General features: G+C 39.8%; 2 protein-coding genes across 3 annotated transcripts in view; both read right to left on the bottom strand.

The window, feature by feature from the left end:
• TMEM171 (transmembrane protein 171) overlaps positions 1 to 2,387 on the bottom strand; it is a 55,886-nt gene extending 53,499 nt beyond the window's left edge. Inside the window, exons 1-3 of the mRNA XM_063128637.1 lie at positions 2,243 to 2,387; positions 628 to 1,338; positions 96 to 237 (exon numbers count right to left, since the gene is read on the bottom strand). Coding sequence (XP_062984707.1) covers positions 96 to 237; positions 628 to 1,258 — 773 coding nt within the window. The 5' untranslated portion in view covers positions 1,259 to 1,338; positions 2,243 to 2,387. The remainder of the gene's footprint in view (positions 1 to 95; positions 238 to 627; positions 1,339 to 2,242) is intronic.
• Positions 2,388 to 13,100: 10,713 nt separating this feature from the next.
• FCHO2 (FCH and mu domain containing endocytic adaptor 2) overlaps positions 13,101 to 16,818 on the bottom strand; it is a 76,113-nt gene continuing 72,395 nt past the window's right edge. For both annotated transcript variants that reach the window (XM_063127930.1, XM_063127931.1), the window contains one exon: positions 13,101 to 15,964. In XM_063127930.1, coding sequence (XP_062984000.1) covers positions 15,942 to 15,964 — 23 coding nt within the window. In that variant the 3' untranslated portion in view covers positions 13,101 to 15,941. The remainder of the gene's footprint in view (positions 15,965 to 16,818) is intronic.

Raw genomic sequence — 16,818 nt, 5'->3', positions numbered from 1 at the left:
CCCACCACCCCCAGTTTGGCCCTTATCTGAAATATAACTATTAGCCCACACACAAAACACTTAAATGACTGTAGTTAAAATATAAATGACCTTACCAGTTAATAAAAGTACTATGGTACGGTGGAGGATTTTCACCTAAAGTCAAATCACTTGTCACCAAGCTAGGATTTATTGTTTGTAGAGGACAATCAGCAAAATAAGGTGGTGGGGGTGGGGGAAACACCATTACGGTATCACCTACAAAAGAAAACCCAAGGCTTTAAGATAAAATGTAGATCTCATTGGATCAATATGCAAGACATCCTTCATTCTAAAGTGTAAAAAGAGCATTCCCCAACTTCCAGATGTGCTGGGCCACAGCTCCCAGAATCCACCACCCACCTGTGGTTTTAACCAATTAGACAATCAGGGAAATTTGCACACAAGTGAGAATAACTGTTCTGAAGCATATTTTTGCCCACTCCATCTGGCTTCTTCCTCCACTCACCCAGTCCCAGAGTTCTTCTCCCCCTCCCCCAAATCTGGGAAGAAACAAAGCATCTCTCTCAATTGACTCCTGCTGAAGTTAAAGAGCTGACACCTGGAGCTGCCTATTGCTAAGACCACCAGGCCGGGTCATTCACTTACCTACTGTAACTTGAAATGAGTCAGGGTTTAGCTGCTCTTCTTCATTTACAGAAGATTCTTGGATAATATTTATGTTTTGTTTCTTTTTAATGTGAGCTATCACAAAAAAACATAATCCAATAAGCACAATCAAAGGACCCATGGTTTGAACAGAATGAAATCCACAGTCCTGGTGTTCAACACTGGATGCATTGCTATGGTTAAATTGCTGGTAGCGCCATCCTGGGCTGCATCCAGGAATCCAAATGCCAAGGACACTAATAAGCATCCCACTGGTTAAAAATAAAAAACCAAAGACAAGGAACTGAGCAAACTGGCAGTTTCCTCGGCAAAAAACAAACCCATACACCTGGTCATCTTGCAACTGCACCTCTCTGAGGTAGCCTTTCGCCCTTGATTGTGCCAGAATTATACATACTAGTCCAACAACAGCAAGCAGAGGCCCAATGATTTTAAGGGCTCCTTTACAGTCACCAAAAGCTCCGCTTGGACATGTCTGCAAAACAAACATTGAAAGCAGAAATCCAGCACATAACAAAGTAATGCCAAAAACAAAAAGGAAAGAGATAAGTTTCCTAGGATGTCCATTATCTCCTTCTACTCCATGCATAGAACCAGGCACTGGATACATTTTTTAAAATCCTTCTTCAAGCTAAGGTAGAATATTTTTTTCTTCTGTTGAGATCAGAATGACATAACACTTCAGCAGACCTGAGAATTAAAACAAAAAAGGTGACTATATTTATTTATTTAATGAAGTTATATACTTCTTTCCATATCCAAAAATATCTCTAATTATTAAACTATGGGGCATAAAAAGAAAACTTACCAATTGATCTTATCCCTGATTTACACCTGTTGGGGAGGATAGGATTGTTCCTGTGTTCCCTGGCTTTGGTAGAAGCCAAAGATATACAGTGGAACATCATCAGGTCATAGGGAACACTGGACAGAGTTGGAGGATACAAAACAGGAGAAGGGCAGGTCCTGTTACTGATGGTAGCATACAACACTAACACCAACAACAACAACAACAACAACAGCAGCAGGCAGTATAGTCAGAAACACTTCCTTTGAAGTCAGTGGGAAGTTCAAAATTATTTTCCCCTCCTCCAATCAGCTGCAATGGTGAATAGGAGTCTGATTAACTTTGCAGTTGACCACAGCATGCTACCAGGAGTATATAAGTCCTAGCCAGGGTTCACATATAGTTCACATATATCAACTCTGCTCCCATATCCACATACTTAGGAGCATATAACTGGGAGCTTGTGTTGAACTCTATTGAAGAAACACTTGGCACAAACACCAAGGAGGCCTAAAAGGAATGAAGGGCAGATGGATAATGCTTGTCTTCTCAGCTCTGTTAAAGATGCACTCCTTAGAAATACAGGTGTAAATTCCTACTAGGAACCTCAACTTCATTCCTGTGTGAGCTGCCACCTCACACAAGTAAGCAGAGGGGGACTCAGCAGGGAAGGGAAAGTTATGCACTTCCTCCTTTCCACCACCTAAGACTCTTCCCCAAAGCACCAAAACATATACGACGACGGAGTGCCTCCCATCCCTCTGCAATTACAGGGAACTGTGTATTGACGAAACAACCCTTCCTTACCCAATAGTTGGTAGCAGTGTTTCCCATATGAAGAACATCAGGCTCCTGTTGTCCACAACACTCCTGATCTCAACAAGATTGTACTACACATTGCCTTCTGTTGCCTTCCCCTATCCCAAAGACAATTCTTGGGGATTGGGGCAGGAGAATAGGGTGGCTGGAAGCAGGGAGGTGTGGGTGGCTCAATCTTGATTATAAGTATTCAAGCAGGAGTCCTTGATTTGTAAGCACCCCTGTTCAGGTGCTCAATGAAATCCTTATCCTGGATCTCTCTGGCTGGATCAGGAAGATTATTTTTGTTTCAATAAAATTAATAAGGGCTATAAAGTTCATTCAATAGCTGAATTATAGAGAGATGACAAGCATATCTTAAGTTATAGTGGCTATTGTTGAACTTTGAATGGGAGAAATCTAAGTTCAAAAATGAATAATATAAATAGCAAAGCAGCTCATTGGGGGAACTTGGACAATCTCTAGGACTAATCTACTTCACAGGGTTGCTGCTGGATAAAATGGTCCACCTCCATGTAAGCTCCATTGAGCACTGTGCAATGCAAATGTGATAAATAGATAAAATGACAAGTAAGGAAAGCAACTACTGCAGTCAGAAAGGGGAAAGGGTTTACATGTCCCTAGCAGGAGGGAAGTCCAAAGTGCACTGGTTCTTCACTTGTAACTATTAAAATGAAATGGAGGAACTCGGTTACGTGCTAGTCACAACACTGGTAAGTTAAAGTGTAAGCCCTCAAATCTGTAAAACATATCTTTATGACTATGAAGAGATAAAGCGCTGATGAAATTGAGGTACATTAAATACAAGCTACCTTTGTTGGAAAGATAAATAACCAAGGGCATAGAATAGTACTGTAGCTTGTTTTTTCCATCAAAAAACTTTATGTACAAATCATGCCAAAAATCTACGCCCCAAAGTTTGATTCTGTGGGAGTTTCAGGCAGCAAGGACAACTTCAGCCCCCTGCTCCAGCAGCATTCCCCCGACCCTGAGCCATTACCACTAACTGTCCTGTGGGAAGGAGCAGGGGCCAGAGGTGGCCTTCCCCTTTCTCTCCTGGGATCCTTCAGGAGAGAAAGCTGAAGGCTACCTCTGGCTCCTGCTCCAGCTAGATTGTCCCTCCCTCCCCTCACAGGGCCTTCTACTATCAACTGCCCTGTGGGGATGTTAATGAATGTGTGTGTGTTAAAAATGATTGTTTATAGTAATGTTATTAATTGCATCTTTATCTTACTTGTAAGCTGCCTTGGAAAGATTTCTGTTTTTAAAAGTGGGATATAAACAAACCAAGAAATAATCATAAATGGACTGGAGGGGGTGAAGGGGCAGGCCCCCATCTCTCCTAGTTGGACTGAACAAAAGCGTCTATTCCATGTGGACAATTTCAGCTCATTAAAACTATTATGCCACTATTCCTACTGCTTTGGAGTAGATTCATCACTTTCTAAGCATCTGCCCACTCTGGTTTAGTGAAGTAGCACAAAACAGCTGGAATTCCGAAGCAGAGTCACATCTGTCTGAGGTATCTTGAGTAACAGCACAAGTTGGCCAAAATACCCCAGGCAGTTGGTGAGCAACAATGTGAGGAAAGGACTGAGGAATGGTCTAAACTGGCACACGATGATGTTACTTTGTTAGAGCTAAATAGGTCGGAGTCTGCTCAGTGTGTGGCTGGGAAACTGCCTGATTGGCTCCATTTGTAGGCTAGCTTGAACTTCCTGAAGGGGTAAATGGATATGGTATACAGGTTCCCCATACACGCTGTATACCATTGTTGTGCAGTAAGACTAACTTCCGAGTACGCATATAGGATTGTAGGGTGGATAAAAATCATTGATTTTTAAAGTTTAAATCAGATTTTTTAATTTAAATCAGTTTTTTTTAATAAAATGCTTTTTGAGGAAAAAATCTATCTAAAGATAGTTTTTTTATTTAAGATACATTATAGTCCAAAGGTTATTCATCATGAAAAAAGGATTAGTTTTTAATTATGTAGCATGAGGCTGTATATTCATGCAACGTTTTCATTTTTTGGTAAAATGAATTCCATTAATCCATTCACAATGTCATGCTCTTCCAGAGGTTTCTGTAAGATTATTGGGCAATTTTTCTATCTAGAAGATATTATCACAGATGCTTGGTTTTACAGTTCTCAAAACTGAATTTGTGTCTGCAGAGATCACAATCCCATGGTTCCTTTGCAAATCTATGTACACAGAATCAACCCCTTACCTCTTAAGTGCTAAGTTTCAAAAAATTCAATGAATAGAGTGCACTTTTTTGGGGGGGAAGTCACATGATTAAATTGAGTCTTTCTGAGTAGTGATTTAAATTGTGATTTAAATCATGATTTAAATCAAATTGATTTAAATCAAATCCACCCTGTAGGATTGTATGGTAAATTATCTTGTTCCGTATCTCATTCCTTTCTCAAACACACACATCTGGAATCAACCATTATACTCTAGAGTCGGGCATTGGCAGGGTTGGGGAGCATTTTTCAGCCCAAGAGCTACAGTGCTGTGGATAACACATGCCAGCAGTGGGTGGGACCAAAGCAAAAGTTGATGGGGCCACAACATATACTCTTATCCATACACATGTATTCATACATATCAAATCATGCTCTCTCTCTCTCTCTCACACACACACACACTGCTGCTTTGCTACAGCTAAACAGGTCTGAGTGTGCTCAGTGTGTGGCTGGGAAACTCCCAACAGAACCCTTTGTAGGCTAGGTTGAGTTTATTCCAGACTCTCATTCTTGCCTCTTCCACCCCACATGTGCAGCAGTTAAGCTTGAAAAAAGCCACACATTGGCTCAAAGGGAGGGTTCTTTGAAATCTAATTGCTGGGCAGTAGAGATGATCTTCCCGGAGATAATGGCATGCAGGATAGGTTATCTAATAGCTCTATATTGTGGAGAATCCATATCTGACTTCATAAGATTCTCAGGACATGGTGACTGCTATCTTACCTCATCACAAGGAAATAGTATCCATGTTTTCTAATGTCAGGAGGTTGAAAAGAATGGATCACATTTGATATGAGATGCAGAATAATGGTACTCATGGTGGTTTATAGAAATAGAAAAGGGTGCCTGCTTCCTGTGTTCTCTCTGATTACCTGAGTGGATAAAGCTAAAGAAGTGAAAAAGCAACATACAGAGAACTGGGAAGGTCCCCCTCCCCCAAATTTAATTTAGCATTGCAGATCCCCAGGTGTGCCAAAAGATAGCATGACCTGGATGTCAGCAAAGACACTGCACCAAAAAATGCTCTGCTCACAGATAAGAAGAGCCATACTAGATCAGACCAAGGATCTATCTAGTCCAGCACTCTGTTCACACGGTGGCCAACCAGCTGTTGACCAGGAACCCACAAGCAGGACATGAGTGCACCAGCATCCTACTGTCCATGTTCCCCAGCAACTGGTGTATACAAAGTTACTGCCTCTGATACTGAAGGTAGCACATAGCCATCAGGACTAGTAGCCATTGATAGCCTTCTCCTCCATGAATTTATCCAAACTCCTTTTAAAGCCATCCAAATTGGTAGCCATCACTACATCTTGTAGTAGAGAATTCCATAATTTAACTATGTGCTGTGTGAAGATGTTCTTCCTTTTATCTGTCCTGAATCTCCCACCAATAAGATTCATGGGATGACACTGGGTTCAAGTATTATGAGACACATTCTCCACACATGCATAATTGTGTACACCTCTAACATGTCTCCCTTTAGCCTCCTTTTTTCCAAGCTAAACAATCCCAGTTGTTGTAACCTTCACTTATAGGGGAGATGCTTCAGATCCTTGATCATTTTAGTTGCCCTTTTCTCCACTTCTTCCAGCTCTACAATACCTTTTTTAAGATGTGGTAGGATGCTTGTGTATAGACATTTTTCCAGATGAGTATAGGAAGTCCATTAAGTTCAATGGGCATAGGATTGCAGCCTTAAATTAGTAAAACAACAACAACAACAATAACAACTTTCATGGGTTTTTCTTTCAACCTCTTGTTCTCTTTCTATTTTATTACAGTGTGTGAGTAATTTTAAAGTGAAAATAGGAAACAGGGTAAAACATTAAATAAATCTTTCTATTTCCTTCTAAAAAAGGACAGAAATTAATAAGACTAGGACAAGTGGAAATAACTTGAAATGAGAAAAACATAATTTATAAAGCTACATAAAAGAAAACATGTGGATGTATCTATTACTCTTTTTTAAGAGGAAGTGTCTTTTCCTCACCAATCTTGTTGCAATGTAATTAAGCAGACACAAATATATAGAAGGGAAGTTAGACATATTTTCTTAATTCTCTCAATACCACAAAAGAAAGAACACAAAGAACTCTCTGTTGTGGGTTTCATACTGAAAAATCCAGCTTCTATGTTGCAAATTTTATCTAGTTGCATTTACGTTGTATTTTAATAGTAAAAGGAAAGGGTTGCACAATTAAAATTTATTTGTTTGAAAACATGTTAAAAATCCATATCTGACTTTTCATGAAATCTTGCTAAGTTTTAATGAATGCCAACAGTACTATTTAAGGATCTGGCATTTACAGGCTATTCAAATATACCCATATTTTTAAGGCTGGGTGGGGAACTTGCAGCCCTCCAGATGTTTTGGACTACAACTTCCATCATCCCTCACCACTGGGCATTTGCTATCCTGACTAGGGCTAATGGGAGTTGTAGACCAAAGCATCTGGAGGGCCACAAACTGCCCACTCGTTTTGAGGGATTTACAGTGGAGAGAAAACTAGGGCACAAAATATTATAGTGGAGACCAAGGCCACATATATGCTTGTGAGAACCATAGAGTCAAAACAGGAAACAAAATTATCAAGTAGACTGGCTGCAATCCAATGTATATTTACTTGACAATCTAAAGCACACGGAGTAGGATTGGGTCACAAGTATGACCCAAGATGACTAATGAATCTTCTGCCAGTTTGCAGACACTGATACAGTGACCGTACAACAAAAAGGCCTCAACTAAAGTTAGTTGTGATTAAAACCTGCTGAAGCCAATGGATTAGCCGTCTTGATTAACCAAAATTCTATTACTTCCAAGGACTTCAACCATGACTAATATCTTAATCCTATATATGTCTACTCAGAAGTACAATGTTAAGTGGGACATACTCTCAAGTAAGTGGGTATAGGATTGTAGTTTAATTGTAACTGGCTCTTGGCCAAAATACGAGATACCAGAAATTTACAGACTACCAATAAAAGTAAGGGAAGCTAATGTGTTTTTTCTTATCCAGCAGCCATAACTAACTGGTTAAGAAAAAATCTGCAGACAGCAAGAGACAATGTGTGTCTGTGCATGTGTATGATTGTAATCAGAGGTTTGTAGTTAATTAAAACCTACTGAAGCTTTAGAATGATGCTCTGCTGTGAACCAAAGCAAATATACAACAAACTAACGAGGAGTGATATTCTTATTCCATCGGAAAAAAACCAGACGAGGTAAAAGTGACACAAAGGAATGAATAATACAGGCTCTCATCTACAAAGGAAACAGGAGAAATGGACTGGTGTGTGTTATGTATTTTCCAAAATTTGCAATAATCTACCCAACAGCTTTATATTGTTATAAGGGAAACATTAGTCCAATTCAGAGCAGCTTGAGATGTTACTAGAGCACTGACAACCAAATGCACATTTTCACATTCAATAGGGGTGCTTATTGATAACATCTGAAGGACATCTGAAGGAGAAATCACACATGGGTAAAAAGCAAGCTGTAGACACAGAGCCTGTAGACCTGCATAAACTCACTTTTAAAGCTTGCAAGAAGAAGTGAGTAAACAGACGGCTGGCAGCACTTCTTCATTAATATCTGAACCTACTCTTAGCTACTTTGTAATCCAACAGGCGAGGCTTGTATGTTTTATGCTAAGCCAACAAGAGCAACCTCCCCTCCGCAGAACTGATGACTCACCCCATCAACTCTTTCAAATATGACTGTGAAACATACACTTCTATGTTTACATATTTTCCCATTCAGATTCATAGTCTCCTGGCATCTTAATTATGGCATGGGAGTAGGCAACCTGGTGCCCTCCAAATGTTTTGGATTACAATTTCCATAATCCCTGATCACTGCCATGCTAATTGGGGTTTATGGGTGTTGTAGTCCAAAACATCTGGAGGGCACCAGTTGTTCACCCCTAGAGTCAGCTTCATGGGACACATGAAGTGTTGTTATCCTGAGTTACTTACTGGGCACACTAGTAAAAGCAGAAAAAAATAGTACCCCCAGTAAGACAGACTTATGTTGTGTTTTCCAAGTACAGTTAGCAGGTAATCAACTACATATATAAATCTGGCCTGTACCAGCAACCTGTACTATAGCCTGGATGTCCTCCAATTGTGTTAGTCTATAACTCCCAGAATCCCAACGCCAGCATGGGAGTTGTAGCCCAACACATCTGGCAGACACCAGGTTGAGGAAGGCTGCTGTACACACAGGACAAACTAACATGGCAGCTTGCTGACAACTGGATCAACACTTCAAGTGCAAGGGACAGGCCAGCATGAGGCATGGGCTCTGGTGCAGCAATTTCTCCTGTCCCAAATGAAAAATCCTCCCCTCCACTCGATCGTGAGAAAAGAAAAACCTCGCCATGTTAGCGTATCTATTTGAACACAACGACTGGGTAAGAGCTTCGCCAAAGACACGAAAGGCGCGTTCGCACGCGCGCCACCTATGCCTGCAACATCGTGACGATGTGCACGTCTGAAAGCGCCACCCCACATCCAACACCACGAACCCACGGACAAAAAGCAGCGCTTTCGTATTTCAGGAAGAGGGGCTGGGAGAGGGTGGTGGCGCTGAGGAGCTGCTATCAACCCGTTCCACCCGCGCTGGGGAGAGCGGCGACCGGCCTCCTCAGCCCTTCTGCAATACACCTCCCGAGGGGGTTCTTCGTCAAGGAGCGGGAAAGCCCCAGCCCTTCAGGGAAGTCTGGAAAAGCAGAGCGTCTTCAGTTAGCGTCAGACGCCGCCATTCCCGACTCGGGCGGCGGCATCTCCACAGCACCGTTTCATCCCCTCGTTTCTCCCGCCCGCCCGCCTGCCTCTTTATATATACGAGAGGTCGCTCCGGCGCCGGGACACAAAATAGCGCGGCTAATACCTTACAGCAGAACGGCTCGATGAGCGCCGCCTCTTCCTCCTCCTCTCTGGGGGATGGAGTGAGACGCCGAGTCGGTGGTGGCTGAGAGCCCGGCCGGCCGCCTCCCTTCGACGACTGGCGCTGACGTCGCTGGGCGCAGGCCGCCCGGAGTGACCTTGAGCGGGGAGCGAGCAGCGCGGTGGTTTCCCTCCTCACACAAGTCCTCCCCGCTCTCGTCGTCGCTCCTCAGCAAGCGCTCGCTCGCTCGCTCGCTGCCTCTTCTCCTTCTCTGCCCGGCCGACGGAGTAAGGCAAGCGCGCCCTCTGGGGTGAAGGAGCCCCCTCACGACGGCCGCGGAGAACAGGCACGCCTGCAGCCGCACCGCCAGGGAGCGAAGAAGGTCTGAGGAGAAAGCAGCGATCTCAGCCAGCTGCTACGGCTAACATGGACGACGAGCCCGTGGATGTGCCGCAAGGAATGGAGAGAGCCTTTGAAAGCGTGTCGTGCACGAACAAAACACCCTTCAGTGTGCAGCTGCACACGCTGACCCTTTCCTAGCCAGGGAGAAGTAACAGCAGTGTACACGAAGATGCGGACGCTGTTACTAAAGCAAAGAGACACCCCCAAAACGTTTCGAGAATTTTTCGAGTAAATTTGTGCAATGTGCTCAGTGCAACGGGAAGGACCAGGCAGGGAGAAGCCGGAATATGACTTCAGATGTTTTGTTTTGGCCTCTCTGTGCCAAAGATAGAAACTGCTTTTTAAAACGGCGGCTTGTTCTGTTCAACATCAGAAGTTAGTGAAGTTAAAATATAGGGAAAATGAAGATTTGGATAAGTAACCATAGATTCTCCAGGTGGTCTACCTTTGCAAATATTTGGAAATGTTAGGTGATGGTATGACCAGCTTGCCACTATATTATAGTATGGCTGCTACTGAGAACGCAACTCAGCATTCCTAACCATGTGGGAAGCCATATGAAGAATAAGTCCACCAACCTACCCCAGGCTAACTTGGTTGTATTACAAGGGGATTTTACTAGACACTAGAAGCTGTAGTAAAATGGTCATCTAAGTAGGCACTACGAAATTTCTCTCGTTATTCAGGCAATTTTAACTGAGCTAGCAACATCTCATTTCATGAAAGAACTCCAGATGCAAAAGATGCTTCACACAAATGGCCTTTCCAATTAGAAGTTTACACAATCTATGTTAATTAGTGGTAGCCACACTGCCATTATAGTGTAAAGTTGGTTCCTCATGTAATCCACTGTAATATCATAAATGCACTGCATATAGAAAATACAAATATAGCCTGTCACTCCTGAAAAACTGGAATATTATACGTGGTACAAAAGTTGAGTAAAATAAATCTGAATGGTGAAATCAAATTACTTCTGTAAAGTTTCTGCTGGTTTATCACAAGACAACACAATAGAAAAAGATTTGACTTGTTAACATGGCAGGAATGTGGACTGCAGTGTGTATTGGCACTAAAATAGACAGACAAGAAAAGTGCATCTTGCATTCACTTGAATCTTGGAGCTCTTGGGTGATGTCTGTTGGTACATGTCATGTAATCCATACCATATATTGACTAGCCTAGTTGAAAGACGTGAGATTCTTAACAAAATACTTAATCTCTAGAGTTGCCAACTTCGAAATTAAATTTATAATGAAAGTCAGGGTACTTTCAGACAAAGCTTTTATTGTGCAAACACTCTGCTTCATTCATGAATTTTAGGGGGGTGTCCAAATGTCATTTTATATTTGTGACCCTCGTATTTTCCTGCTGCTTCTTCCACCTTTAACCTTTCCACAAAAAAATCAAGGGGAAAAGATGTAATAGCTACACAATGTGTTTTGCTTAGTAGCAATAGGAGCTGTCAATTTGGAATTATTATTATTATTATTTATTTATATAGCACCATCAATGTACATGGTGCTGTACAGAGTAAAACAGTAAATAGCAAGGCCCTGCCGCATAGGCTTACAATCTAATAAAATCATAGTAAAACAATAAGGAGGGGAAGAGAATGCCAACAGGCACAGGGTAGGGTAAGCAGGTACAGGGTAGGGTAAAACTAACAGTATAAAGTCCGCACAACATCAAGTTTTAAAAGCTTTAGGAAAAAGAAAAGTTTTTAGTTGAGCTTTAAAAGCTGCGATTGAAGCACCCCAAGTGATGCACAAATGCAATACTTGTGATCTGCCAATTCTCTTGTTTCCTATTGATAGTTTCCAAATAACAGCAAAAATGCACATTAGTCTCTAACCTTGCACATTATAGTGGCTAATTTCATGTTTTTTACTTGTTTGAGATTATTTCCAGTTCTTATCATTATGAATTGTTCCTTTAAATTTCTATTTATAGGTTTAAAATGTATATGTTTAAAATTTTGTAATGTCACCTTGAGGCCCAGCATTGGGCAAAAGGCGGGATATAAATAAATATAATAATATCTGTTTAAAGCAGATTTTTATCAGTAAGTTAATACAAGCAAATACTGAACAAAGTAGGACTGAACAAAGCATTTGTCTATGTACACCTTTAAAAACCAGCCTTAAAACATCTTCCCTTGAAGATACTACTAACTCATAGTGGTATCACCTAAATAAAGTTGATTTGAGTTTTAGTTGATTCAAATCACATAAATGTGTGAATGTTTTGGGTGTGAACATGCTTAAACCCAAACGTTTAGAAGAAAAAGAACTTGCTGTCTAGATCAGGTCAGTCCCACTGATTTCCATGGGAATCACTCCAAAGGATTGCAGCTTTACAACCTGTTTGTGAAGTAGTGTGATGCAATGCCTTTTCTTGGAACATGGCAAGCTGCCTTATACTGAGTAAGACCATTGCTCTCCCTATTCCAATATTGTTCACACTGACTGGCAACAGCTCTCCAGGGTTTCAGGCAGGAATTTTTCCAACCCTATCAGGAGATACTGGGGATCAAACCTGTGCTCTTCTGCATGCGAAGCATATGCTCAACCCTGGTGATAGGTCAGATTAATCATCCTTTTTCCTTCTGACTGAGCTTTTCCTTGTAGTAAGGTAAGGACTAGCAACGGTGCTGACATGAACGATCACCAAACTTCTATCTAATTCTACCTTTTATTGTCACCCAAGATGGCAGGAGGGGAAGAGGTCAGAAATAGCAGGGACCAATTTAGAAGAAAAGGGAAACACCACTCTAAAAATGGAGTGTGATTAAAATCAAAAGCACTTTAAACATTGTTCATAAGGGTTTGTCTTATTGCAGTGCTAATTATGCCACCTGTCCTACTATCTCCTTTTTTGCAATATAGAGTGCCTGACCTCTTAAAAGAGCTGGACAAAGAAATCGAAAATCCTCCAGCCATTCCTTGTTCAACATCAAATAAGGGGCCTATGGAAAGTCAGGCTGCCTATGGCACAAGGCCAGGTTTAAACTTCTCCTTCCTTCTACAAGACCCTTGTGCTTTTGGTGAAGTAAACAGCTGGAAGATTGCATGTAGCTCCTGTCTGATAACCCCCACATAGGTTAGCAGTTTGGTCAGAGGAGGCTGCTAGATAGTCTTAAAAAATACTGTAGCACCACGTTTTACTAAAATGCAAACACATTAGATCAAATGCATTTCCCTTGTTCAGAAAACCAATAGACTTTATGTGAGAAGACTGCCATTTGAATGCCTCTTTGATGCTCTGATAGCATATAAACAGCAAGAGTCAACTTAAAAGTTATATATTACATGTTTATTATAGGGTGTATTTTTTTTTACATTTTGTGAAAGATCTGATGTATTTACAATTTTTCTAAGATTTATATTGCTCTAATTTACAGTTCATAGAAATCTCAGACCCTTTAGAGTTGTGTTTACAAATTCTCTCAAGGTGCAGCTACAAAGATGATCACTTTATAAACAAGCAAGATCCAGCTTGCTACACACATTTTTCATCAGATAGGTTTATTTTTATACAATTTTTAGAGTTCTTTACAAAAAATTTATATAAACTGGTATGGCTTCAAAATTGTAACCTGCACTCTTTGTGAATATATGCTTGAGAACACTTAGTAGGAAGGTGAGATTAAAAGTGCTGAAACATAGCATTTGCACTAATTTAGAGATACATTATTAAAAATGGAGAACAAATTGAATTTTAATAGTAAGGTATTAAACTATTCAAACAGTTTTGATTGCATTAGCAGATTACAATTAAGATTCCAGTAAAAGACTGTACCATTTGAAATGCCAATTGTTTTAGTTAAAAGTTCTAGTAATAATTCAGTAAAGACTAACATTCTGGAATGAAAATCCAGTACGTGCTGCTCCAATGATATATATTATAAAACAATCAAAACAGGCAAAAAGGAAACTAATATTTTGACTACAATCAGTTATCAATGTGTAAATAAATTCATGTTGGACGAAAGAATTTTGGCATTTGGGTGTGGGGGAAAAACGGCCCACTTGATCCTAATTGGGGGTGGGGAGGCAAGATCAGAAAACTTTCATGTCAGGAGATGGCCTTACCATTAAAGACAAGGTGACAGATTTTTCTTCTGCTTTTAAACAAACAAAAACAAAAAGCCAAAAGTGGCAGCCATCTTCCTCCCCCCAAAATGTCCTAAGGAATGACTCTGGCGTGACATAGCATTGTTCATAGGGGGACATTCTGTCCCTAATAACAAAGGGAATGCTGCCTGAGTTCTGAGGGCAGCCAAACTGTGGCCTGAAGTGGGAAGCAAAGCTTTTTTCCTGTTAAAAAAAGAAGAAAAATCCTTCAGCCATCTCATCTGTAAAGGTAAGCCAAAGTTCTTTGCTTTTGCTCACCCCTTAAAATCACTGATATTCCTCCCCCCATATAACTTTCACAAGGGATGAATAGTTCTACAAAAAGTGATCTGGGAATATTTGGCCGTACCAGAGTATAAATTCATTGAAATCAATAGAACATATTCACCTGTCATTACTTGTGGCCTTTGTAGGGTCTTAACATTCACCAGAATTTAAGTGGCTATGGGCACTATATATATATTTTATATATAAAATTGACTGATAGATCCAGTAGTGATTTTACAAGTTTTAAATATTTAATTGCTTTAACATATGCTTTTCCTAAACAATGAAATTTAGAGATGTAATCTCCCTACAGTTGATGGTTATATAATTCATTTATCCCATCAGCTTTTGATTTTAGCATTTAATAGGGTTTTTTACAGCACAATATATAACAAGCTCTGAAAGTAGTTACTTTATATTAAAAATTCTCTTAATGGGTAACTTTCATTATTGTTTGAGCCACTATTTGCCACTGTGTTTAAAATGTAGCAAAAGGATTAGAGACTAATCCAAATGTTCAAATGCTTAGTTGATCAATTTTGTTGAAAATACGAATTATAATTTTTGTTCTACTCAAAACAAACCTTTAAAAGAATGTTACTCATCAAAAGCAACATTTACATTCATGTCATGTTTGAAAGCACTTGAAATGTAAAAACTTTATAGTTAGCAAAGGGAAATGCTACAATCGTTCTTTTAAAAATTATTTAAAAATTTAATATACTTTCAGGATTTTACATATCTTTGGTGAGAGTGAAGTTAACGGTTGATTAAAAGTTGTTCGTGGTTTTGAATATCTCAAAGTCAAGCAGGTCCCTTTACAGTGGCTGCATTTATTGCAATTAACCCACAAGGAATTTATTTAATGTTTTAAAGGTTGTTTTAGAGTTATTGTAAGTTTCCCTTCTAAATCCCTGCCTAGGGAATTATGTAGTTATATATGTTATACAGGAAAACACCATGTTTTCTGTGTGGAAGATCTAGACACTGAAAAAGAAATGAGAGGCACCTTAAAATTTTAACAGGCACAGTTTTAAAAAGGCACAAATGTTACAAATTTCATATAAAAATAAATTAATCTACAGCAGGAATTAAAATTACAACTCCCATAAAGTTAACTAATGGCAGAAGTAAATATCTGTCTGTCTGCAACTTTAAAAAAAACATTGCACTTTACATTTAAAATCATCTTTTATAAAACAATATACTTAATTATATATAGTATATGGAAATGGTGTTATTTTGTATACATATCTCTAACAAGATATGGCACATGAATATACAAAAGTGAAACAAAAATTACTTTGCCACTGTTTATGGAATGGCAATAATGGAAACGGAAAAAATATACTTGAGTAATATTTATAGAAAGCTAAAATATGCTGTGGTTGTTTACGGTGTCACAAACCACCACACACTTTAAATACCACAAGTGATTGCTATTTTGACTCTGAGGCTACATCAGTACTAAACATTTGAGTAATCTTGTTTCTCAGGATTTTAGTCAATCTTCTACAGATAGTGTTGGACTTTGCTTTCAGTGCTATTATAAAATATAGAGTATTTTTAAAATGATTTATTTTTAAAAGTGCATTTTTGTTGGGTATAAACTCCAAAAACTAAGCAACATGTTTTCAAAAAAATAATGCATATTAAAATAGTGTTGGAAAGGTAATAACAGACAGAATGAACTTCTATTCATTGAAGTAGCTATATTTTTTCACACGCTTTTCAGCAATCTGCCATATATCTACCTGAAAGACACAAAAAGGTTCTCTCATTAACATCTTTTCAGTAAAATAAAATCTTAAAACAGTTACACTGATTGCTATTACTTGCAAACAACTTTCTTCTTTCAAACAATAATACATACAACTTTGACATCACTGTTGTTGTCGCCATCATTATCGTTGGGCTATATTTTTTACTCAGGCTTCTACATTTTCACACACTATGGGAAAGGTGTGATTGCTCTCTGGTGCATGTGACAACCCCCAGCCTTAGAAGTTCTGCAGTTGTGTGGTGTTCCTTGCCCCCTCCTGAGCTCCAAGGTTTGGAGGAAGGTTGTTGGCTGTTTGGCTACTGCATGGCTGAGGTTGCTGAAGTGCTTTGGTCACGTATGGCCAAAACACCACGCCTCTTGCCATCCTTTCCTATCCTACTGCAGGAAGGAGGCAGGAAGCTTTCTTGGTTGCACAGGGGCTAACCAAGAAACAGGAGGCACTGAGGCAGGCAACCATAATGTTTGGCTTGGCTACCAAAGCCTGCAAAAAACCAGTGCACCCATTTTTAATGTTTGAATTATATATGTCAAACCACTCCATTACTTATATTTAAGATGAGTACCTAACTTTGAAGGTTGTTTCTCACTGTTTACAACTGAGTTATTTGTAGAGCATATGCCTTGCCTGTGTTTGTCATGGTGAACACTGTAAAAGGTGAAGGGGAGATGCATGTCTAAATACATGATTGACATAGTCAAGGAGAAACATCCGTGTGTGTCCAGTACAATAAAATAAGTAGATTATATTACAAACAATATTCCCTTTGTACTTGTGGTGCTGACTGTGGCGAACACCAATGACATCCCATGTATGTTTGGCAAACG

Source organism: Elgaria multicarinata, chromosome 6, assembly GCF_023053635.1.
Source record: "Elgaria multicarinata webbii isolate HBS135686 ecotype San Diego chromosome 6, rElgMul1.1.pri, whole genome shotgun sequence".
NCBI lineage: Eukaryota > Metazoa > Chordata > Lepidosauria > Squamata > Anguidae > Elgaria > Elgaria multicarinata.
Note: the sequence above shows the minus strand (reverse complement) of the source record. Positions and strands in the feature narration are given on the sequence as shown.